The 26,021-nt window shown below is 41.6% G+C and overlaps 1 protein-coding gene across 2 annotated transcripts; it reads left to right on the top strand.

The window, feature by feature from the left end:
- Positions 1 to 467: 467 nt before the first annotated feature.
- Positions 468 to 25,803, top strand: tok (tolkin). Of its 2 annotated transcripts, none has more exons than XM_032433035.2 (14): positions 468 to 628; positions 8,163 to 8,739; positions 19,794 to 20,140; positions 20,200 to 20,627; positions 20,687 to 20,962; positions 21,409 to 21,633; positions 22,210 to 22,768; positions 22,828 to 23,026; positions 23,083 to 23,347; positions 23,435 to 23,640; positions 23,759 to 24,402; positions 24,470 to 24,650; positions 24,718 to 24,971; positions 25,036 to 25,803. In XM_032433035.2, the coding sequence occupies exons 2-14, from the start codon at positions 8,322 to 8,324 to the stop codon at positions 25,342 to 25,344; spliced, it is 4,311 nt and encodes a 1,436-aa protein (XP_032288926.1). In that variant the 5' UTR covers positions 468 to 628; positions 8,163 to 8,321; the 3' UTR covers positions 25,345 to 25,803. The 2 variants fall into 2 exon arrangements, with proteins under 2 accessions (XP_032288926.1, XP_002053023.1); XM_002052987.4 differs by having other exon boundaries at positions 469 to 628; positions 21,406 to 21,633.
- The last annotated feature ends 218 nt before the right edge of the window (positions 25,804 to 26,021 follow it).

Below are 26,021 nucleotides of genomic sequence, written 5' to 3'. Positions count from 1 at the left end.
AGGACAATATTGAAGCTCATAGTTAGAAAATTTGTTGATATTTAACCCTAATCATTATCCTTTACAAAAACTGAGATTCTTCCATAGGAGTATGAAAACTAATAATTGCAGATTTTTGTCAAGATCTTTTGAATAAATAGAAAATTTAAAATCAATTTAAAGTATGTACAGCCCTAAATCGATGAAAACCGTGTTCTTAGAGTTTGTTAAGGAAGTATAGTAATCAAATTGATCTAAAATAAATTACTGATATATGAAATGAATTTGAACTTACATCAGTTCAAAGCGGTTGCGACTGTTAAGAAAAAGCAGCTGTTAGCAAGCATCTCAGCGCATGCTCTCTCTCTCTCTCTCTCTCTCTCTCTTTCTCACACACACCCATAATTTCTTTTCTCTCTCTGTCTCTCTCTGTGTCTATTAAACACAGCTGTGCCCGTGGCTTGCTTGCTCTGTTTATATTGGAATCTCTCAAATCAAAGCGCGAGAACCTTTCGTCGTGAACGGACGTGTGCATCTTTGTGGCGGCTAAATAACGCGAACGAAAGAAATACAGCAACAAACTTGTTTGATCGAGAGCAGAGCACAAAATCGAAACGAGCCAAAGAAAGGATTCCTTTGGCACTCAAGTGTATGTTTGTATTCGTGAATAACAATAAGTGCACTTATTTGTAACGGTATAATATTAATAGGAATGTGCTTATATATAAAGAAAATGTAGCATCTTTTTGGAATGCAGCTACAGGTGGAACTTACATCCTGGTTATTTTTTCCGACTATTGCATTTAAATAAAAACAAATTTGGCAAATGGGAAAAGATAAAGCTATATCCTAACTGAAAGCAAAGGTGCTTGTTGTACCTATTTAGTTTCTATATTACTTAATCGTTCGTCTTTAGCTAATCTGTCAGACAGTCAGTCCGTCGGACCGTGAATAGATCAGTTTGTCGCGATCTTTGCACTCGACGTTCGATCGCGTTCTATGCGTTTTCCTTATCAGCAGTTGTCGTAGTTGCCCGTCGTTGCTTTTGCATTTATTTCAAGCAGACTGCGACAAACGCGCCGCAGTTGCTGTTGCTTATGCTGATGCTGCTGCTGCTGCTGCTGTTGCTGTTGCTGTTGCTGGCGCTGCTGATAGAGGCAGAAAAGATGCAACAGCAACAATAGCTATAAATAACAAACGGCACGCGGCTGCCATCCGTATGCACTGTACGTTGCTTACCCTCCACCGCCTACACCTCATTCATCCCCTCTTGAACTGAAATCAACGGCACCGGCGTTTTTCGTTGTGGGTGTTTTGCGTTTTACGCTTTCCACTATTTCACTGACTGAATGATTGTGTCGTTGTCCGTTTTCCGCTTTTCATTTCATCAAAAACAAAAACAAAAACAAAAACAATAAATAACAAACAAAATCGAGCGAAACGCGAATTGTCAATGGTTTTCATTCTAAAGGCCGTCTGTGTAATTAAAATAGAATCTGCTTTCCGACTGTGTGTGTGAATGTGGGATATACATATATTTATACATTTAAATATGCATATGTGCGTGTGTGTGCGCGTATTTGTGCTCATATACTAAAACATTACTTTATTGTTTTGCTCGGGCTATTGCAATACGGAACATCGTCAAAAGTCAAGGTACCGCTGCTGCGGCAAGCAGCGACGCCAGCAGAGGCTGATGGAGAGACAGCAACGATCTTGCCTTGCTGCTGCTTTGAACTCGATCGCAGACACAGATTGAACGAATCAGGATCGCACATTGCTCTTGCCTTTGTTGCTGTTGTTGTCGTTGTTGTTGTCGTTGTTGTTGTTGTTGTGTTGTTTTCGTTGCTGTGATTGCTGTTGGGCGACTGCTTTTTTTGGCCAACGATCTGCGTCGTTTGCCCAGAGGCTGTGCAAGCCTCACTGAAATTAAAGGTAAGAACACAAAAGGCAAAACTTAAATGCCGACCAAGTTAATTGGCCCCGTTTGAGGCTCCTGCTCCAGCCTTTGATGCCCAATGATGTGGCATTAGCAAAATGTTGCCATATGTGTACATACATACGTACATATATATGATCGCCGCATTTGTTCGCTTTGGTTTTTTTGGCTACACTTTTGCCTGATGCTTTTTGTCAGTTAGATGAAAATTTATGCGTCGCAGCAAGGAATGCCACAAACATGAAATTCGCTGCCGACTCGCGTCTGCCGCATTTTCCAGCGCCTCAACACTTCCGCTTTGCCAGAAAAGCAACTTCCGCTGGCAAACAATTGTCAGCAGGGGGCGGCGTACAATGTCGGGGACGGCGCTGATGATGCTGCTTTTGTAGCAAACGTAGCACAAGAGACGCATATTGATATTGTTGCCAGGTTTCTAACGCTTCAGTGCACTCACACATTCGAACACATACACACACATACATACACATAGCCACATACCCACACCCACACCCGTATAAATTTAAGCTGCTGCAGACGCATTTCACTTTTGCTTCACTGGTCCTGGCTGTTTCGTTGCTTGTCCTTTGGCCCGGCAAACATTTTGTGGCATCTTCGCCTGCTTATTGCCAACCAACGCCATTAAGCGTTTCATGTTACCTCCCTTCGCATTAAAAAATTGCGCGCGTATGCATTACCCAACAATACTTTCCGTTTCAGCGACATTTCATTTCATATTTCTGCCAACTTCGCTTATGAATAGAAAACATTTTGCTTCCTCTCGTTTCTGCTCGTTTTGTGTACCCTTGCAGAGAGTATGTAGAGTATTTTAGCTTCGACACAAACTGTGCATGCTTTTTATGCCAACTCCCCTTTATTAAACTCACAGTGCAGCTAATGTATATAGATAAAATCTTTGTTATATTGGAATTGTCAAATACTTAGTTACAAAAGAAAAATTTCATATAAAATGAAGTTAATCAAGCACAGAAATATATCCCTTACATACATACATATGTGTGTCGTGAAGGGTATTTAATAGTTTGGAGAAAGCTCTTTATTCTTTAATTTTTTGTGCTTTGCACGCATTTCTACTTCAGTTGAGGGGCGCGTGCTTGATACGTTTTTTCTGTATTTTTGGGTTTATTTGCTTTAGTTGGGGATTTGTCATGTTGAAAATTTCATTTTCAATTTGCTATCGCTGCAAAAGTAAGAAAATTAAAAGCACATTATGTGCCGCAGGTGCCGAGAGGACCACAATTCAGATTTGTGTCTACTTTCGGATCTATGGTGGCTTTAATCCACTGAGACGAATATATGCGTTGCCTGGGCAGCTCAACATCTCAGAATCTGCAAAGCATTCAAAGTAGCTATTTGAGTTATTTTATGAATATTTGTATAGGCCCATGAATCTGTGTGGTGTACGAGGCGGATATGGTAAGTGTTGCGTGGGCGTTCTCTCAACAAACAGATGACGGGATATAATGCAGAAAGGGCCATTTAATGTTCTCATACTTACCACGCGACGAGTTATTTTCCTTCGTATTTCACTTCATCTTTTGCAGTACTGCCCCTCGCCCTCTCCTTCACATAAGTATTTTGTTATTACCGTGCTTGATGCTGCCTGGTATGAAGCAAAGTTAATATGTCGCAAGTGGGTGAGCATAGGTGTCTGTCCCTGAGTGTGTGTGTGTGTGTGTGTGTGTCCCCGTCGGTCTAGATACACGAGCATTTCCACACGACTGATTGTGGAGAACTGTCCCCGTGACCATGATCTGCTTAGGGCAAGATTTTTATTTTTCCTGCTTCATGTGCTAATTGCATTAATATCGAAGCACATTTAGTTTCTGGTGTTGGTTTGCTGTATCAAAAGTTTGTGTATCGTTAAATTTAAAATATATTTATTAGCTATCTGATTTTAATTGCAATGTGTTATTCAAGTTCTAAGAAAACACAAAAGTAAATTTATGCTAATCCATTATTATTATAATTATTCATTAAAATTATTGAAATCAGGCGCTTTAATTAAATTGAATGGAAATCTTAAGTGAAAAACTCAGCAGGGTTGACTTAATTCATACCTTCACTTGCACACATTTGGGGGATACATGAAAAAATCATTTACATGCCAAAAGTCACGACTCCAATTTCTCCATAACTTTTCTGCTGTTTCTTTTGCCATCTTTTGGGGCTCATACAAATTTGTACAGCATTCAGAGGACCGAGGACCGCCTGGCAGTCGGTTTTATTTGCCAAATTAAAAGGATTTCATTTGCTTTTCATATTTGCATTGGTTTTTATCGCCGCTGCCAGGCTACCGGCCTTGGCCCGACGCCGATTACCCATACAATCACCATAAAAAGGAATCTCGGCACCATATTTTCTTTCCTCGCACTTGCCGTTGGTTTCCTTTTACTGGCATAGTCGTTGGCAATTGTTATTTATGACCTAAAGCAAAAAAAAAAAAAAAACAGGCAACAGCAGCCGCAGCATAAACTGACGAGCCCAAGCCCGAGGTTTTCAGCTCCAGCCCTGTGAAGCTTATTCCCGGTCCGTTCATCATTTCTGTTGTTAGTATTAATTATTTCTCAGTCCGGATGCAAGGCGAATGTATAGTTCATAAACAGCTGGCTGACCATTGGTCATGTTCTGTGTGGCACCTTAGCACATCTTTATTTTTCATTTTCTTTATTTACATCGCTGCTCTGGGCAGGTCCCATTCTCAGTTATAAAATGCGGCGACGGTAACAGCAACGACATCGGCAGCCTATCTGTCTGCGGTGTATTTTACGGTTGAACTTTTCTTACATTCACATGGCTCCAACTGAACCGCAGCGACTAGGGCCAGAAAGGTGGCCAAGACCGTCCAAGCGCATTTCGGCTACAGTTGCAACCACCTGGACGACGGCGCTAGCTGAGAGGCCACAGGTGCTAGCAGGCCAAGCTTAATTATTTGCCGTTGGCTGTGGCTCCGGCTGTGGCTCCGGCTGTGGCCTTTGCTCCTCTTCAGTGTGCGCCCTTTTGCTTGTCTATCTGTGCGGCTGTTGGCTCGTTTGTTTGTTTGTTTGGCATAGCATTTACGACTCATAAAAGTCGGCCCGGTTGCTCTCCCGTGAAAAGGAATAAGTTCCCTTCATTATGCCCTTGCGTTGGTAATTGAAATTTACCTCTTAGCGAGCTTGCTGTCAATTTCCAACACTGTCCATTTGGTCTGCTTATCCAATATGCGCCTGTTGATATGCAATATTTTTTATCAGTTATGCAGCTAAAATTAACGAACAAAGAAGAAAGTGAGACAAAATAGTTATTTTAAATCAGCAAATGCGTAAAAGCAATTAACAAGCGTCAGTCTAAACTCAATCTCAACGATCTTTGTTCAAATTCCTTTTGAGAGTTGTCAAAGATTTGGTGGGTTCGCATCCTTCGCAAAATCTTTTTGGACGCAACTTTAAGTTTTTTCCGATCAACCTCAAACTTACATTCAAGGCCCTACAAAAGAACTTATTGATTACGTGTTTCGGCGATTATAGAAATTACCGATAAAATAAATTTAAAATTCTTCAAATCGGTTTTGCCTTTTACTTGCCTGTTAACAGTAACAGCTAAGCTATAGGCCTTCTAAGGTTCAAATATTTGAATATTATTCGTCATTATTGTAAATTAATTACAAATTATTTTAGTAAGCAAATTAGTACCAATATTAAACATTGATTAAATGTATTGCATACATATATACAGCCATATACTCAGAAACCCAAAACGAACTACAACATTTCTTGAAGAATCACGCAATTGGGGCGGACCTCGAAAGATGCCCTCAGTTCAGTTGTTAATTTTCTGCTTCCTTTCCGCTTGACAAGGGTATAAAATTCATATCTGCCGCCAAATATGTACTTAGTTGCAACTTTAAATGTCAACTGTCAGTGCGACAGGGCAAATCAAAATAAGGCAACAATGAGAAGTTTAGGAGAAAGGACTCATGTCAAGACATCTGCTTGTAAAACACTAAAAGTGACTGAGACGAGGCGAGCCAAGGCAACTGAGATGCCATTCTACTGACTAAAACTTCAGCCTAGACCGTTTGTAATATCCCCGGCCACTTTGCGCTTGTCATTGTCAGCTCGGGTAGTTTGAAAGTGGCGCGCACTTGACAAGCCTGATTGATGGCCTGACTGACTGTGAGTGAGCAGCAGGATGGCTGAAGCTGTGTGTGTCTAAGGACCTTATCTTATGTAATTAAACTAAATATTCCATTCGCCCAACATAATCTTTTAATATCGTTAGCAAAATATACGAAACAGACACACACCAAAAATTCATCTAAAAACATTGCAACCTCTGCACTTCTGTTAATACATTGCGCAGCCGTGCAATGAAATTTTAATTTGTTTACGTTTGCGATGCGCTGCCCAGAAATGACCTAGACCCAGAACTTTCTGCTCTGTCCACTGATAAGTGCTCAAGTCCATGTGGGTGCTTCTCAGCTAGCGATAAACAAGCGACCGGAGACCAAAGACGGTAACAGTGCAAAGTACTAAGCGCTGTCATTGCTCAAGATTTAATTCCTGCGCAAGAGCATATGAACGCGACAGTTAAACGAAAAGTTGTCTCGCTGTTAGCTTAGAATTAATCAATTGAATTTATAATTTGCTTAAATGAGCACCCGGCGCCACAATGCTACCCGATTAAGGCACCCGTTGTTGCCTCTGTAAGAGCCAGTGCCATGCGGCGTATACGCAATTATGCGACCGAGTATCCTGAAAACGGTGTCTGCTGTTGCCGCCCCTGCCTGTACATTTGCCTGCTGCACACGCACGAAACGAAACGAAATGAAATTAAGAAAATATGTTGCACTCTTTGTTTACCACACAGATGTAGTTGCTGAGCTGAGTCTGCTGTTGTTGTTATAGCCATTTTTGCCAGGGGTTGCTGCAGGAAGTGTCTTTGGCTTTATTTGCTAGTTGCTTGCTGGCTAAGTCTCTGGCAGCCAGCGCGTTCAGCTTACCGACTTCCTTCACAGAAGCCAACTTAATTTGCCATAAAAATCCAGACAGGGACTTGATTTGCTTTGTTGAATAACTGTTGTTGTAATTGTTGGTAGTGCGCGCCGGAAATTAAATGATTTAACGAAATTGCCAACATTTGCTGGGGCCTGGTAACAATAAAAGGGCGATAATAGCCGGCCGAGCATTTGAGTTAATTGAAAAGGTTTTTTTTTTATTATATATTCAATTGGCAACCAAAGTTTGTATAGCTCTTAGGCAAGAGGACGGCCCGGGTTGCCTTAAGCGATTTTTAATTACCTGTCATTGTACATAGTTGACCAAAGACGCTTGGGTAGCGTGTGTCCTTGCTGGAACACCTTTGACTCAAGTTAATTGAGTGCTCAACTGATGACAGCCGGCGGTCGAATCTCGTTTATGAGCTGTTGCAGGTCATTGTATGGATGTCCGTCTGTCTGCCTGCTGTCCTGCCTCTGATACGACAATTCTCATAATGTGCTATGACAGCTACCGAGGAGCATTCCAAGTAAATGCGCACAACTTCTGTGTTTCAAGTTGTGCACAGATGTGCACAACATAACCCTACACGCATACACACACCCACACACAAGCATCCATATGTAAATTAGACGCCGGCTGTGCACGGATTGCTTCCAGCTGCTCGGTTGCTCGGTTGCTCGGTTGCTCGGTTGCTCTATATGTTTTGTTGTTGCTTCAGCTTATTATGGTCGGATTGAACAGAATTTGTACAGATAATTTTGCCTGGAAGCATCTACTGTACGTTTTAAAGTCTTGCGTAGCATTTGTTAATATTCTATCCGAGCAAATGAAGCAAGTGCAGTTATCCAAAAAGTGTCGTAAACCCAACGATTGGCAAATGCTAACTTAATGCTTAGTCTATAGCTATTCAATTTTGTTTCCTCCGTGCATTTGCCGCATATAAAGATAGATTTAAAGACTTGAGTTTATTTCCATAGTACATTTACACAAAGACATTCATGAGCTGATTAATAAGTATAAACAAAATTGTTCTACAAATATTTCATACAAGGGGTTGGGGTTATCAACAGAATATGTATGTATATGTTTATGTATTTATGTACTACGGCTGTGTGTATGCGGACAAACAGATCAATTGACTGATCGGCCTCGACAAATTCATTTCTATTCAAATGAGAACCAAAACGAGCCAGTTTGAGGCAATTCAACAATTATTTCATCTCAATTTTCCGTGATCATTGCAGGCCACGTGCAGCGCGAGAATGCAGCGCTCTTGAGCTGGGAACGGACGGAGGCGATAAACAAAACGCAAAGCAAAAACAAAGGCAAACAACACTGTTCACAGCGTCACGACAATTGACAAGCGAAAGAACGTGCGGAGCAGCAGCAAAAACCACGCTCAGATGGCGCTGCAGAGCCGGCTTGGAGCCGGACGCGGCGGCCGGGTAATGAGCTATACAAACTACGCCCTGCTGGTTGCCACCGCGCTGCTGGTGTTAATCTCGGCACATGTCAAAAGCGCCAAACTGCATGGGGACCCACTGGTGGCGCCCACTTCAATGGATAACGTTGCCATTGTTGAGAAGCATGAGCGTGACAACAACAAGTACGTCAAAGAGTACGTGAAAGAGTCAGCTGCCACTCATCCTTATCACCAGCATGGCCACGGGCAGCACAAGTCACACCTGCATCACCTTCATCATCTACCACTGCAGAACAATCTTCGGGCCTATCATAGCAAATACAGCATTGAGCAGCTGCTGCACATGCAAGTGGCACCCAAGGTGTCCAATGACATCGACATGGACCCCTGTAAGGCGGGTGAGTAGTACATTAAACTTGCTTCGCTGTGCTGTCAAAGATGCAGTCATAACAGCCTCATATCTTATGTGGTCTGGCATTTGCGCTGCCTAAGCGCGAAATCGAGTTAGCGCTAAGTCAATCCATAAGTCAACTATTTGCGTTATAAGCATATTGTGTTTGCCTATCTGGCCAAAAGCAAAGCTTTGAAATTGCTATTGGCTTGGCAATGTCTTAAGTTTGAGTAAAAGTGAAAAGTCTTGTAAACTTATCTCATACACACGCAATGTTCTTGATGTGCGCTGGCTTTTCCAAGTGTGCTCGCCAAAGCTCACCCACTCTGAGCACGCCCAAGACACCACTGGCACCGTTAGATGCAGCGTTGAAAATTAAGCTCCATTGTAGCATCAGATCAACTTGCCTGGCTGCTCAGCTCAATTGAATTTACCTCGGTTTTCAGAATCAAATTGAATGCCTCCAGAACGGGCATATCAATGCCTGTATCTGTGTGCGGAATAACTTCGATGAAGACGACCAAGGCGACGGCGACGAGGATTGCAATTTGTCTGCCGGCAACTGGGATGTGATGTGCCCCCAGCCAAGTTTGTCTGTGGGCGGGTGTGCGAGCGAGTCTGACTTATAAGTATTTGCGCACATCAATTGTCAAAAAGTTGGCTCCATGGAATACATGAGCAAACTATTTGCCGCCTTCGCTGCCATTGGCCATGTAGTGTCAAGTAGTCCAACGAGTTGACAATGTGCGTCACAATGGAAGCAATACAAAAACGGGAAAAAATTCAATAGCATACATATCAATTTTTTGGATTTTGAAAATACTATACCCACACTTAAAATATTGATATTCAGTGTATATGCAATCTCTTTTGCAATATAATCCTACAATTCTAACCATCCTTTCATTGACCCTGAAACGAAAAAAATGCTTTATGCCAGCTTTAGTTGGGCAGGAACTTGCTCGATTCGATTTCGATAAGTATTTCTGCCCCAGATGCAATTACTGTTTGCAGCGATCAAAATATAAATAGCTTAAGCCCGATTTATAAATCTCTGTGGTTCTCTGTACTAACTGACTGTCTATTACGACTTGCAGGGCCAACCATAGGTTGGCTGAAGTCTGCTTGATTTACAAGGAACTCACACACATGTAGCTGAACGCTTCTGGACGTATCTTTCTCTTTGTTTAGGGCATGGTTTCACATGCTGCCAGTAAAAAACAGACCCCTATTAATCAGGGGTGCACAGGGACTTTCACGCGCGCGATTTTGTCAATCTTAATGAATTAATGAACTCTAAGCATTCTGTTGCTCACAAATTGGGTCACAGCCGATTTATAATACATACACAACCAACCATACGCACACAGACATGCACACATAAACTGGCACACATGCACATACACCAAACTGAAAGGGAGCCTAATGTATGCAAATGCACGCAACAACAATGGGGGTGGAGAAAACACAAACAAATTTTTCTTGGTTTTCTCTACGCAACACAAAGTAGACTAATTGAATTTTGAAGTAAGCTGGAATTGAAAGTCCACTGCAGCATTAGTATGAGCAAAGTTGAGCAACAGCAACAGCAAAAACAACGACAGAAATTGTTAAAGCTGGAACAACAACAAAACCTAACAAACATTACGTTAACTGTAGCTCAGTTCGAAACTCGACAATAAATTTATCGTTGCTTCTGCAGATTTAGTTTAGCATATAGATTTCTACATTAATAATCACAAGCTGAATATGAAACACCAGACATTAGTGTAGTCTAACTTGATCTGAAACGAAATAAAAAGATTCAGAAAAATTCAGATATAACATTTATAGTACAGGACTCAACATCGTCCTTCAGACGCCGCCCAGTCTGTTCAAAAGTGGGCAAAACAAAACATTTAAGTGATTCTGGCCCGCCATGCATGCAAATTTGATCAAAGTGATGACAGCTCAGAAGAGACGCTAGAAGACCAGTTGGAAAAACGCGCTGCTGTGTGCGTGTGGCTGTCTGTCTTTCCGGTCGCCGAGCTGCAACTCGAAATCAAACCGCAAATGACACTACAAATGTGAAAAGGGCGCGGAAACGCGAGACAACAAGCCTGTAGATAACTAGGCAAAGTTGCCGACAGTAATGATGACAACAACGCTCTAGGCACAGCAACAGCAACAACAACAACAACAACACAGACTAGAGGAAACCGCAACCAGAGCTACCAAAACGTCAGACTGTGCGGGTTTCACTAGCCTGAAAGCATAAACAACCTACCCAGGGCCAAAGCGACTGCAAATAATTTGGACCATGCTGCTGCCCCCTTCACCCTACACAGGCACACATACCCAGACAAACGTGTAGGAACTTGAAACATGGCCTATAAACGAGAGCACGGAACGCTAAACCGCGCCAAACTAACGCCATTCTTCACTGTCGTTGGCTTTTTCAGCCATGGAAATAAAAAGCCACTTAGCAGACATTCCATGCATCGACCAGACAAACACACCACTCACGAATGTGAGAGAAGGGGCACCTAGGTTGGTGGGCGGGGCAAGTAACCTGGAGAAGTTACAGACATCACAAACTATTTACGGTTCGCACTTTGAGCGGCATAGCGCACAGAGTTGCCACTTTATATTTCCGTGGCTAGGGACGAAGATGGGTTTTGGCTAAGCCGACGTGACGGGACGTTGAGGCTTTGGCGAATGCACGGAAAATGGGATTGCCCAACTGGCATAATGAATTAGCCACAGAACAATCGAGCCGCACAATGTAGATGTGTTAAGATTTCTGATTTCAATTAAAAAACAGTAACTTATTATTTAGAGGAATGTTAGGATTTAATATAGTATTATTATTATTGTGCTGTAAACCGTTTAAACTAACCTTTTTAATAACTATTGTCCTTGGCTAAAACAGTCAACCGTTCGAGAAAAAACTAACTTTTGACTGCAAATCCTTTGAGGGAGGCTAAGCAGATTTTTTTCTTTTAATCTAAAAAATATATTTTCTCTAATTTCTCTCATTTTTTCTAACCCGTAATTATCATCCAAAAGGGACGGATTTTATGAAAAGAGTAAAGCTAATAACAAATAAATTTTTACAAAGAACTTTGAAAATTCTTTGAAGCCGAGGAGATAGAAAACGATTTTACCACAGCTCATTAAGTTTGTCTTAGCGTGCACCTCTATCACATATCATATATCACCCAGTCAGTAAATCAGCGCAAACAGTATTTAAAGATATATTTAACTCATTTATTATTTTGGGAGAGACGAGAGTCGGAATTGTTATATAGCGGAAATACAAGGGCACTCGCAACAATAGGCGCGCAGTTCTTTTAAAGCTTTCTATTTTGATTTAACTTTCTACTGATTTAGTGCTTGGCTTTGCTTGAAGGCTTCAGAGCGTCGCTCCAGGGTGCAGACAGATATAAATGCGGTTTACTAATTCCAATGTTGTCACTTTCAAATTTGTGACGGTGTCAACGACAACTCGAAATGCACATGCCTTGTACGGCATGTCCAATGTCCTGGGCCTTTGTTTGTGTGTGTATGTATATGCACTTATGTCTATATGTATGAAAATGTGTATGATTTTGTGTTTATTCAAAATCCACTTTGACTCATTGTTGGAAAACGCCCACTCACGGCGTGACAAACATGCAGCAACATGTGTAAATAAAATAAACTTAATTTAAACTGTTTGCATAATTAATTAATGCCAAAATGGCAGCTGCACAGACAATGTACATGTGTGTGTGTGAATGTTTTAGTGTGGGCGTGCGTTTGTTGTTCGCCTGGGGGCGTGGCTTACGCACAATTACAGAGCGCTCACACACAGGCATAAAGTAAGCCGACGGACAGCTAGATAGACAAACAATTGCAACAGTTGTACGGTACGAACGACTTTTCAAAGGATTTAGTCCTTGCCAAGCAGGGATGTGTGTGTGTGTGTGTGTGTGTGTTTGTGTATGTGTTTGTGTGCGTGCAGCTTAACCAGCATGTTGCTTTCAAATTTAGCATGCATAGTACATGCATATGTAAGTATAAAGCAGGCCAATAGACAGACATACGAGCAGATGAGAGCTGCTCACAGAGCTGCATATTATTTTTTGCTGCATACTTCAAGGCGCTGGCCTCTTACAAACAAACATCTTATATCGTACTTACAAATATCTATACTTATATAATGTGAAATTTATTCAGCTTTATGTTAAAGTTTCAATTGTTGTAGTATACTTGAAATCACTGTTTATGCAAATTTGGCATAACTAAGTAAGCATACTGCATGCAACAAGCTCAAAAGCTGTTTAGGTAATGCCGTAACGTTGGGCTTATGTTTTAAGTCATGTATATACATATTAGCTGGTATAAATAAATTGTCTTAAGGATTTTGACATTTTGAAGCCTATCGGACAGTAAACAAAAAACTTTCATACAACCGTTTTTCGCTCAATGCAGAGTTTTGAAAATAAGTTTGAAGCAAATCGAACAAAACTTGGAACTTCAAAAAAAATTTTTGGATCGCACTTTTTACGGGGGAAGGTTTGATTCTGTGAAAAATTTGAAATGATTTTTTATATAGATCATTGAATATGAACTTGAGCGCGACCCGTCAATCACCATGTCCTTAACCCCCACAAAGGAGAAATGCATTTTTCTAAAAGTGCGAAACAAATATGACTTTCATGCTGATCGGATGGTAAATAAAAAAGTTTCATACAAATGTTTTTCGCGATTTTTCCACACATGCGGGTGCAATTTCCGAAAACATCGTCTAAACCTGCAGCTTTCAGCTTTCTAGCTGTGCGTTGATCACCAATCAGTTAGTCAGTCAGGACAGTTTAATATATAGAGATGTTCTTTTAACTTTCTGATATGTTATGATTTCTTTGCTAATGTTGTTTTAATTTTTTGGCCAACTGCTGCCAAGCCGCAAATTGTGAAAATTGGATGGGAAAAACTAAAGCCCCGACTAAGCTGCAATTTATGCGTAGAGCTTTAACAGTTCTGCTGAGTTTTGGCTTGTGGCAAGGATAAAAAAGGGGCAAACGCCAGCCGAAAAACGAAAAGAATGCGTTTTTCTTTACCCTATTTTTTTTATATTGGCCCAGCTGCGTCTGTCGCCTGCTTACCAAAGCGAATGGAAAGAACTCGAAACTGAATTTATATGCCAAACGCAATTGAATCAAGCAGGCTCAGCAAGAAACAAATTCCAAACATGCATGTGACAGGCACTTTAAGCTTTTAGAAATTTGTTTTAGCTAGTTATGCTTGGTATTAAAAAATATATATCGATTGGTTTTAAACTAACGAAAATCTTAGATTTTATTATATTCAAACTAAAAGCACGCTCGACATCCGATTATTTTAAATGATTATTCTAATCAAAATGAACAAATAAGGTTTAAGTTATCCTACTTTAACTTCAGCGTATAGATCCTCGAATTGGCGAACGTAGCTTTCCTGTTGCATCGGACTCTTAAATTAGGGCTGACATTTTCCAACCAGCTTTCCCGAATATTTTGTGCTTGTTTTGACATTCCGTTTGCAAAATATGCGTTTTCAAAAATAAACTCAGCAGTGCACAGCACTTGGTGCTGTTGTCAGGGTACAATTATCAGATGCAGCAACGAACGGCAGACGGAGTTATTGAGGGTGGTGTATCCGGGGTAGGTGGAGGGTGTAGTGCATTGAGAGTTTATTGAACCCAAGAGGCGGCTGCTGTATCCGTTGCCGCTGCCTGGTCGTAATAAAGTTCGAGCGAATTGCGAGTAGGTGCAACGCACACAAGCGCAAACCCACATAAACTCACAGTCAGGCACATCATGTGGCCGCGATGAATGCTTTCTAGCCGCATTTCAATTTTTAAAACTGCGCGCAAAATATTTTGCGCTCAATGGCAAAGTTTTCTAAAAACGATGCCACGCGAAATGTTTTACGAGAGCGCACATAGTCAGATACCACTTCGAATATTTTTCTCTTTATTTTTTCTTTTCACGCACACAGTGTAAGTGGCATAGTGGAGGCTGGGATGGAGTGGCGCATGGCTGCATAAATGCTACGATGCAGTTGTACATTTTAAATCTGTTGTCTCAAAAATTGGCCGTTTTGTTCTCAATGAATTTATATCTATGATTTGCGGCACTCACATGACAAGTGTGGATGCGAATGGATATACTTTATTGAAAAGGTGACGGCAATTTCATGGCATTCAAATACAATATTTTACCAATACATATTACATTTTTCGTACATAGCATCACATTCATGTGATTCAAATAATGCTTGAAACCATGAACCAATTAAATGTGTGAATGATGTAACGAATACCAGGAAAAAGAAGGCTTCTCTGACCCTTTTAAGTATATTTAAGGATAACATCATTTTGATAATTATGTGTGTTTTTGTATATGTATGTACATGTTGCAGGGTATATCATAGACGGGCTATCCCGAATGAAGTACTGCTACTTCTTTACGATTAAAGTTGTACTAAGTAAGGAAGAATAATCAACTCTCCACAAATTTAGCAGATATTCTTTAAAAAATGGAAATAACCACTCCAAAAGTGAAAACAAATGGGGAACTCGACCATAACATACCATGTGGATTTTTCTGAAATGACTGCACAAACACGATAGAAATATTTAGGGCCTGTGAACCTACACCAGAATGGGCCGCATGAGTAAAGGGCGCGCCTAACTCCATGTCTTGCTCAAATTAATAATCCCTCCATTGTTGAGCAAAATGACGAATGTGATACTCGGCTGAAGTTGAGCGATGTCTAAGCGTGGATTGATGGAGCGATGCTGAATACAATGTGGTGCTATCCTCCGGATTAGTTTGTCCATTTGCCTACGTGTGGATGCTCTTATTTGCCAGCTTGTGTTGATTTCATCTTTCATTTCGTCTAAACATTTGTCGGCTTCCTCTATTTGTTTGCTGGTCGCTTATCATAAAATAATTTAGATCCGATAATTTGTGCGTCCGGCCATTCGCCCCAAGCGCGAGGCTTTCGCAGCAAATTAAACATTATTGTTACGGCTACTGTAATCACGCACACTTGCACACAAGCAAAATCATGCCCACAATTCATATGTACAATGTATGCAAATGCATTTCCGCTCTCTATATATATTTAACCCGGACCACATATGCTAAATTGGCTTTCGTGTTGTGAACACTGGTGGCAACCGAAAGGTTCAAAGAGTCATACACAAAAACCTCTTGGCCAAGCGTTTAGTTTTTGTTGGCGTGTGTAATCGTTTGGAATTTATTTGAGTCCATAAAGGTACTTGAATTATTTTCTTTTGTGACACACGCATTGAGCACCACAATAAAAACAATTGGAAGCCTCGTTGGCAAAAAAATCTAGCTGGCAATCATTTAGGGAAAAGCTCGATATGCTCTTTCATTATTTAATTTTGACCCACAATAAGTTCGACATGGCTGTCCCTGTTGCTGATGCGTACAACGCGCTGTTGACCTGATGCTACACGATACAGGCAGGATATTGTTCTTGTTGGCATTATTGAAGTTTTTGTTTCTGTCTGTTGTTGTTGTTTTACTACGTATTCGGCCAGCTAAATCGCATAATCAGTTGCGTGGCAGTTGGGGGAGGCGGATAGTTTATTTTTAATTAAATTCTGTTCTCAACGCGTCTAAAGCTCATAAACTAGCAGGCAGCAAACGCATATTCAGCCGGAGGTGAGGTGATGGAAGGGACCACGGAACAATGGCACAAATGGCCGAAAACTGCAACTGGCCAAATGTGTTAACATGTTTGTGGTCGCCATAAAAAAAAGGGGTTGGAAAACTGGACGCCAGTATCCACTAGTAGCCAACCCTAGCCCCATGCGGCACGTTTCTGCATCAGTTCGTTAGTGTGAACGATGCGGGCGCGGAGGCGGCGCTCAAAAATTTAATTACTTTCACTTGTGCGAACTGTTTGTCTGCCAGACGTGCCAGCCAGTCGTCCAGTCTGGACGGATAAAGCACCAGCTCAGGGCATTTAACTTAAATGTAATGGAATTGTACACGGACTCTGAGCTACGCACGTTTGCTGTCTTACTTTTCTCCAATTCCCTCTCTCATGTCTCTCGTTTTCTAGATTTTTTCTTATATCCCTCCGAATGCCCGTTGGCCTTTTTCTCACAGAGCTTGTGTAGGCAAGAACGTTGCCCGCCACCAGCTGAAGCCTGCCTGCCTTCTGTAGGATTTGTGACGCATTAGGTGCAAAGTTTTCTCGCTTGTTGTGGCTCATAGTGCATTGGCTTTTAACTGTTCTACCGGCGGTGTTTCCTCGTTTCAGCTTTGGTTAACTTGCTCAAGTGCCAACTACAAATTTTCCTTGACACGAGGTCCGTTTAAATTTTGAGCTCTCATTAGCCCACTACTATGGTTTTAATTTTTCATATTCAGCAGCTATTTATCAAAAGTGCGTATTGAGCATACGTTGTTGTTTACGCAACGCAAGTTGCTGTCCATGCAATTAAATTCCAGTTAAATATTTTGTTAAAAACAGATCCATAGAAAACCTGAATATAAAGTCAATGCTAACGCGACGGATTGATGTGGCAGTATAGCACAAAGTACAAATGAAATCTTTGACTTCAATTCACACAAATTTTGTATAAATCTGATCAACATTTACCTTAGTAACCCTTTCTCGTAGCTTGCAGGGTATACGTTTTTACGATTGCACGGCTGCACACTGCTTGCATCTGAATAAGTTAATTTTGTATCATGTGCTCGGACATGTTAAAAATATTAATGTTTGGTTTTCAAATCAATTGCAAGAACGCTTAATATGTTAAGCCAAGAGGATAAATTGTTGCTCCAATCATTACACAGAGCTTAAAGTTGACCTCATTTATATATCTGCAATTGGTTATCGTCCTTAAGTCAACTTATCTAAGAAGACTTAATGCTTGCTTATTTGCTTATTCCTTTACTGCTAGTCTCTGCCTTGCTCTATATCTCGGTGTATTTCTATGTTAAACTAATGCATTTGACATTTGCTTTCGCAAACATACATCAATTGCCTTTCGCATCAATCTTTCGGTTTTGCTGCTTGCTAATCGTATTGTATATAAATCACAGAAAATATTATCATTGCGCCAAAGGTGGATAAATTTTCTGTAATTCAACTATTATGTTTTGTTTTGACATTGGGTAAATTGCTATTATAATTGGTGTTAAAAACATTTTGAATAATATTATCATAACCACATTGCATTTTTTATATTTATGTATATATATATATATATTAATGGGTGTGGAATAAAATTCCTTCAAATTGTGTCCTTCTGTTGGAGAGAGAAATGCATGCTAAATAGGGTTTCTGGGAAATTACACCCGCAAGTTTGAAAAAAATTGTGAAAAACGTGTTTAGCAACATTGTGAAAGATATTTGTTCAGATTCATTTAAGAGATTTTCACAATTCATGAAAAAGCCATTTCTTCTTGGTATAAATTGGGGTCACAGATTTGATTGGAGAAGCTTAAGAGGTGTTAAGAATTTTTCGCAGAATCCAATCACCCCCAACTCAAGCTCTACACCAATGTCGGATTCATATCTGAATACGCGCTGTATTATAACATAATTAGCTGTAAAGTCAGGCAATCTTTAAAGAGTGTGCCACAAACTTTATAGGTCGTGCGTATCTGTTGTGATAACATGTGTATTTTATGCACGCTTCTCCACTAGCGTTGACCTAGTTGTTTTGGAAGGTGGCCCGTGGCTTTAAGTGTATTGGATTTGTCGCAGCATTCACAATAATCTGACTTCGAGTACAATTGGCAGAGATGCGACTGCACACTGGCCAAATTGGAGAACGAAAAGGTGTCCAAGAGTCAAACGTAACATGTGTAAAGGTTAAATTGCATCGATAACTGGATACTGAGTGTACTTTTTTCTTAAATGTTCTCAAATGTCTTGTTAACTTCACAAATGTAGACCTACTCAAAATCAGTCTTTTTATAATGCTCCTTGTAAATCAATAAATACATATATTTTATTGGCAGAGGTTGAAAGAAGCGTGCATATATATAAAGAGCATAGTGAGACTAATAAATGTCAGGATATCTTGATAAACAAATAAGTTTAAGAAAGTTAAGAATATATATACTTTATGGGGTCGAAGATGTTTCCTTCTATGCGTTACACATATGGAGACAAAATTATAACACCCTCTGGAAAGGAATAATAACAAAAAGAAAAAGGCGAATTGAAATGCTTAAATATTTATATATTTTCCATAGCAAATTTTTAAAGCAAAAATAATTAGAGGGAAAAAGCAAATTTAAATGTTTATGCTTTATAAATAAACTTAATGTAAAACTTACATTTTTACCGAAAGTTTTATTCTGTGGGAAATTATTTTAAAAGCTTCGACATTACACGAAGTACATATCATGTGTACGGAACGTATAATCTGTAGTCATAAATAATTGGCTTTTCTTTATGTCTTTTATGTCATGCGAAAATAACAAACGCACTTAATTAATTTTATATAACATGCCTGAGTCTGATGTGGCAATAATAATAATTTCATATTTTCCGTATTAAATGTTATCTTTGTGGCTGGATACTGGACCCTGGCGATCGGCTGCTGGCAGCTGGTTTGCTGAGTACCGGCTCCTGTCTCCTGGCTGCTGGCTGCTGGCCACATGTGTGTCCACAACTTGCATGCGTCGCGTATTGCACGCCGGCGGGCCAAAGTAAACAAGCTGTCTGACCACAACTACACTGATATACTGATTAAATGGATATGCAGTGTCTATCCAACCGCTAGGCAAACACAACAGTCCGTCTGTTATGCTCCTGCTAGCCCAGCACCCACGCACACTGTTTGTATAAATTATAAATTACGAGTGGTGCGCCGGGCCAGGTTGAGTCCAGGCACCAGACGAGCTTTACCACATGAAATTTCAATTGAAATAAAAATGCATGCCTTGTCGTTTATAATTAAAACAATATGTTAGTTATGGCGCGAGAAACTGGCGGGTGACTTGTATAATTTAAAATGGATTTTCATTAAATGCGAAAAATGTATTTTTGCAGGCGGCTTCATGGGCGACATTGCGCTGCCCGACGGAGATGAGGGTCCTGTGGTGGCTCACACACCAATCGACGATGAGGAGCCGGAGGAGGAGAAACTGACGCCGAAAACGGCGACCAATCACATGTTGGCGGATGCTCCAGAGCCAGCAAAATACAATGCGACTTTTCAACTGGACCTAGAGAAGCTCAAGCAGGAAGTGTACAACGAGGGCTTGCAGGTCGAGGAGGAGGGATTGACGGATATCATACGTAAAAAGACCAAACTACCCAGCGTTGGTATCGTAAGCCACACAACAGGACAGCCGCTGACCAAAGCAAGTGGCATTAGCAACAATGATGCCAGTCTGGTAAGTTGTCCCAAAGCCTAAGCGGATTTCCGTGTATGACTCTTTCATCGTGCCTTTAGAGCGCTAACGAGCCGTTAAAGCCCAGCGCGCAGACCCTATCTGATATTGCCAACCCACCCAGTTACAAGAACGAGGTGTTGACACCGCCAGAGTCCCAGGCTATCCAGCGACGACGAACTGCTTCTAATGCAAGGATGAGTGTCGCACCCGCTTTGCTCCAGCTCAACAAAACACAAACCCTGCATCGCAATGTGGACATGCGGAAAATTCAATCCAACAATAAGGACATTGAGGATGATTCGGGAAATAATTTCGTAGCAGAACGCCGTCAACATATTGTGCCCACCTCATTGCCTACGCAGAGATCAACTATGCCCAATGTCTATAGCAATGCTGGTGGAAACGGCATGCACTTAGACGATGATGTTGACTTTTTGCATGCCCATGGGATAGTGCGAAGAAGACACAGACGAGGCCCGAAGCATCGGTGAGTTATCTAGAATCTGGGTTCTAAAGCCGAGATGTAAGCTTTTGCATAACCCGCAGCAATAGCCACTGGACGGACTATGTCAGCAAAGTGCAGCGACTGCGCGAGGAGCTCGATCGTCCCCACGGCCAGTCACCGCACCTAAGCCAGCGCCAGCACCCACATAGTCATAAGAAGCAGAAGCATGGTCAGCATCGTCGCCGAGGACGAGGCCGCAGCACTCCGTCACCTCTAAATGTTTTTTCGACGCAGGCGCAAATTGATGAGCAGCAGCGCACTGATAATATGAATAGCCTGCAGATTCCCAAGGCTGATACTCGAGTGCCCGATACGGAGTAAGTTTACAGTTGCCTCGTACATTTTTGCAACCGCAAGCACCACATCCGTTTCCGTTACCATTTCCTGGCTGCTGTAAATTACTGGCCATTCAATTCAGATGCTTGGCCATAAACTTTACCCAAACAACAGCCATTTTATGAACATTGGCGCAAAAACACACTTACAGACACACACACACACACACTCACACCGACACGCACACCGTGCCGATGCACATTCAAAATAAAAGTGGATACCATAAAAAGTTATGAATTTTGATAGAATTTCGCTGGCAAAAAGTTTCAGCCAAAAACAGCAAGAAACATTTTTGGATGACTGTCGGCAATTAAAATTACGCATACGCCATGTTCAACTTTTATTTGACTCGCCCACAACTGTTGCACAAGGACTTTAATATGACCCCAACTCAGATTCTCCTCTCTCCTATTGTCGTCCACAGTAGCCCAAGGCAGCATCATCGCGTGGCGCGTGCCGTAACCGCAAAAAAGGAGCGCATCTGGGATTATGGTGTCATACCCTACGAGATCGACGGTAACTTCAGCGGACTGCACAAAGCCCTCTTTAAACAAGCCATGCGCCACTGGGAAAACTCCACGTGCATCAAGTTTGTTGAGCGCGATGCGGAAATTCATCCAAACTATATTGTTTTTACCATACGAAATTGCGGGTGAGTTAATCCTTAACTTGCTGTCCACTGTATCACATAGGGAAGATCATTAAAAATTAATTATATAAATATCAGATTACATTAGTATTTTCCAAAACCTGAATTGTTTTCCAAGATATTTTCAACAAAATTGATCTTTACGGGCTTCGTAATGCTCCTAACCAAATTCAGCACACGCGTGTTTTATTCTTCTCATAAGGTTGCTGGCAATTAAAAATAATTCGCTTTGTTCCGAAAATGTATTAATAAGTATCTCGAGATCTACTTTACTTATCACTCGTAGCATTCTTTTATCTGTAACCTGACGTTATCTGCAGGAACCCGCAAGTAGCACGCACAAAATATCGTTTTGGGCCCATCGGCTACGGCTACGGAGAAAAACATGGTCCATGCCCAAATCTAGTAGATTTTCTTAAATATCCTTAATTACTAAAAATGTTTAGGCATTTGATTACAGTATTAATAACTATGCAAACACTAGACTGATTTATGTTATGTATAGACGTATATAATATAGAAAAGCCTAAAAATGACTAGTCTCCCTTGTATATAAATGATTTAATTTTGTCTGCCCAGATGCTGTTCATTTGTGGGTAAGCGTGGCAATGGGCCACAGGCCATTTCAATTGGTCGTAACTGCGACAAGTTTGGTATTGTGGTGCACGAGCTGGGCCACGTGGTGGGATTCTGGCATGAGCACACACGACCAGATCGTGAGAAGCACGTGGTTATAGAACACAACAATATTATGAAGGGTCAGGACTACAACTTTAACATGCTTTCCGTGGACGAGGTTAACTCATTGGGCATGGCCTATGACTATGATTCGATTATGCATTATGCTCGCAATACCTTCTCGAAGGGCACCTATCTGGATACGATACTGCCAATTGAAGTGAAGGGACGCAAGAGGCCGGAGATTGGTCAGCGCTTGCGGCTTAGTCAGGGTGACATTGCGCAAGCCAATCTTTTATACAAGTGTCCCAAGTGCGGCCGAACGTTTCAGGAAAGCACGGGCATATTTTCCAGCCCCATATACTATACAGCGGGTGCCGTTAGCAACGAGACCGAACACTGCGAGTGGCGAATAACGGCAACGCACGGAGAACGAGTAGTGCTAAGGCTCGAGGATATGGTAGGACATCGGAGTAATTATAAGATGCGCAATGATGTTTAATAGCCTGTCACCTTTAGAACATATTCAAATCCAACAACTGCGAGACTGACTATCTGGAAGTGCGCGATGGCTACTACTTTAAGTCGCCGCTAATTGGACGCTTTTGCGGCAAGGTGGCCAACGATGTGATTACCACCCAATCTAGCCGCATGCTTCTGACCTATGTGAACACTCATCGTGGTGACGGCTATCGAGGCTTCAAAGCAGAGTTCGATGGTAAATGTAGAGTACCAGAAAATATATGATAAACGAATGACATACCTTTTACCTAGTTGTTTGCGGTGGCGATTTGTCTGTGGATGATTCGGAGGGTCGCCTAGAGTCACCCAACTATCCGCTCGACTATTTGCCCAACAAGGAATGCGTGTGGAAAATTACGGTGCCGAAAAGCTTCCAAGTGGCGCTGAAATTCCAGTCGTTTGAGGTCGAGAACCATGACAGTTGCGTCTATGACTATGTGGAAGTGCGAGATGGTCCCGCGCAGGATGCCCCGCTAATTGGGGTTTTCTGTGGTTACAAACCGCCACCGAACATGAAGTGAGTGCCGACAAGTGCTAGCCCAGCCTCATGGCTGGCCCACGCACAACCACTCAAACCGACTGCTTTGTTCGTCGTCACTTTCAGGTCAAGTGGCAATTCGATGTACGTGAAATTTGTGTCGGACACATCGGTGCAGAAGGCGGGCTTCTCGGCCGTATTCATGAAGGAGGTAGACGAGTGCGAGACGCAAAATCATGGCTGCGAGCACGAGTGCATCAACACGCTTGGCGGCTACGAATGCAGTTGCCACATTGGCTATGAGCTCCACAGCGACAAGAAGCACTGCGAAGGTGAGTTGTTGGTCTAGTGTTGTTGTGAATAATGTGGTTGTTGTAGCGGCTGTGCCATGATGGTGAAACGGAACCTCTTTCTAATGCCCTTATCTCTAAATGTGCGCTTTTAATTTAGATGCCTGCGGAGGTGTAATCGAGTATCCGAATGGCACCATTACATCCCCTTCGTATCCCGAATTCTATCCCGTACTTAAGGAGTGCATTTGGGAGATTGTCGCACCACCCAAGCACAAAATTTCATTGAACTTCACGCATTTCGATCTGGAGGGCACGGCGCATCAGCAATCCGACTGCGGTTACGATTCGGTGACCATTTATTCCAAGCTAAGTGAGAATCGCCTAAAGCGCATTGGCACCTTCTGCGGCAGTGCCATTCCACCCACCGCCACCTCGGACAGTAATGCGCTGCGCGTCGAGTTCCATTCGGACAAGTCAATTCAGCGTACGGGCTTTGCAGCCGTATTCTTTACGGACATCGACGAGTGTGCTGTGAATAATGGAGGTTGCCAACACGAGTGTCGAAATACCATTGGATCATACATGTGCTTCTGTCACAATGGGTACTCGTTGCACGAGAATGGACACGACTGTAAAGAGGGTGAGTGCAAGAACGAGATATCGGCCCCGTTTGGTACTATTTACAGTCCCAACTATCCGGACAATTATCCGCCAAATGCCGATTGTGTTTGGCACTTCTCGACCACGCCGGGACACCGCATCAAACTTATTTTCAATGAGTTTAATGTGGAATCGCACCAGGTTAATTACAGTCAATTCATCGAATCATTTCGATATGAAATTAGATTTGTTTTTTTGCTATTGCTAGGAATGCGCCTATGATAACGTGGCTATCTATGATGGTGAATCGGAACTCAGCTCATTGCTGGGACGATTCTGTGGCGAAAAGATACCCTACCCCATTTCGTCTACCACCAACCAACTGTATATGGTCCTCAAAACGGATAAAAACAAACAGATGAATGGATTTACGGCAATGCATTCGACTTGTAAGTTCATTGAGTATTGCAATCTATACCAACTGCCAGATGCTGAAATCCGTTTGCTATTTTGCAGCCTGCGGTGGCTATCTGCGTGCCACAAATCACGTCCAACAGTTCTATTCCCATTCCCGATTTAGCAATCAGGATTATGACGATAACGCGGACTGCGAGTGGACCATTCAAGCACCGCCCAACAGCAATGTGCAGCTGCTCTTCCTCACTTTCGACATCGAGAGCAGCGAGAATTGCACTTACGACTATGTGCAGGTGTTCTCGGGAATGGAGGATACCAGCGGGCCCATGTACGGCCAATACTGTGGCAATGTGGTAAACAAAAATACAAGGAATATATTGTTTCGTGTTGCCTGATTCGCTTGTCTGTGCATTGCAGCTGCCCCAGGATATCATCTCGATGACTGATTCGCTGTTAGTGCGCTTCAAAACTGACAGCTCCGTTCCCATGAAGGGGTTCTCGGCATCATATGTGGCCGTTGATCCGTTTGAAAACAGCGATGAGGATGTCGAGAACTCGTATAGCTCTGAGATGGTAACACCATTTCCGGGATCACTCAAAAGCATATACAAGGAGGACACCGAGGAAACTGATGACTATAGCGACTTCAGTGAAAATCAGCTGGTGAATGCTCAGTATCGCAGACGCCATACTTTTCCCATTAGTTACTCATCCTGGACGAATTAGGCGGACAGACATGCTGGAAACGCACAAAAATCATGACAATATCTATTCAAACGGAATTTATTTAACTTTTTAGGCATATCGTGGCGTACATACAGCAAGATATCTGCTCTCTTAACATAATCATAGACTTCATTTTGACCGTAATCAAATATTAAGTATACATAGATATTCAGAACAAATCGTTAGGTTATAGCACGTCAGGCATATCGCTAAAAAGGGGAAGAACTCATTAGCTTTACAACTCAAATGAATATGTAACAATAATGAACTATTTAAGTGAAATTCATGAGTACTCAACATTTGCCATATAATATTTACTGTCGTTCTCTTTAGGGCGCTTAACGCTACGGCTCTTGTAGTAGACCGATTTACATATTAATATATTTGTGTGTATTTCTATTCTATTCTAGTGTAAAGAACTCTAAACTCAGTGTGCAAGTTATGTGACAGTTTATTTTTAATTACTTACAATTTCTTGTTACGTACATTGTCTATGGCGGTTACGTCTAAAACTTTCTATTCCTAGTGCATTTTTTTATTCTTTCAACAAAGTTGCCAAACTTACGCTGTGTAAAAGGCACGTAAAACTCCGAATTATGTATGTATAGTATGTAACATTTTTTAAAATTTGAAATCAACCTAATACGTAATTAAATATATTTACCAATAATGAAACA

This window comes from Drosophila virilis, chromosome 2 (assembly GCF_030788295.1).
Source record: "Drosophila virilis strain 15010-1051.87 chromosome 2, Dvir_AGI_RSII-ME, whole genome shotgun sequence".
Taxonomy (NCBI): domain Eukaryota; kingdom Metazoa; phylum Arthropoda; class Insecta; order Diptera; family Drosophilidae; genus Drosophila; species Drosophila virilis.
This window is presented reverse-complemented; position numbering and strand designations above follow the sequence as displayed.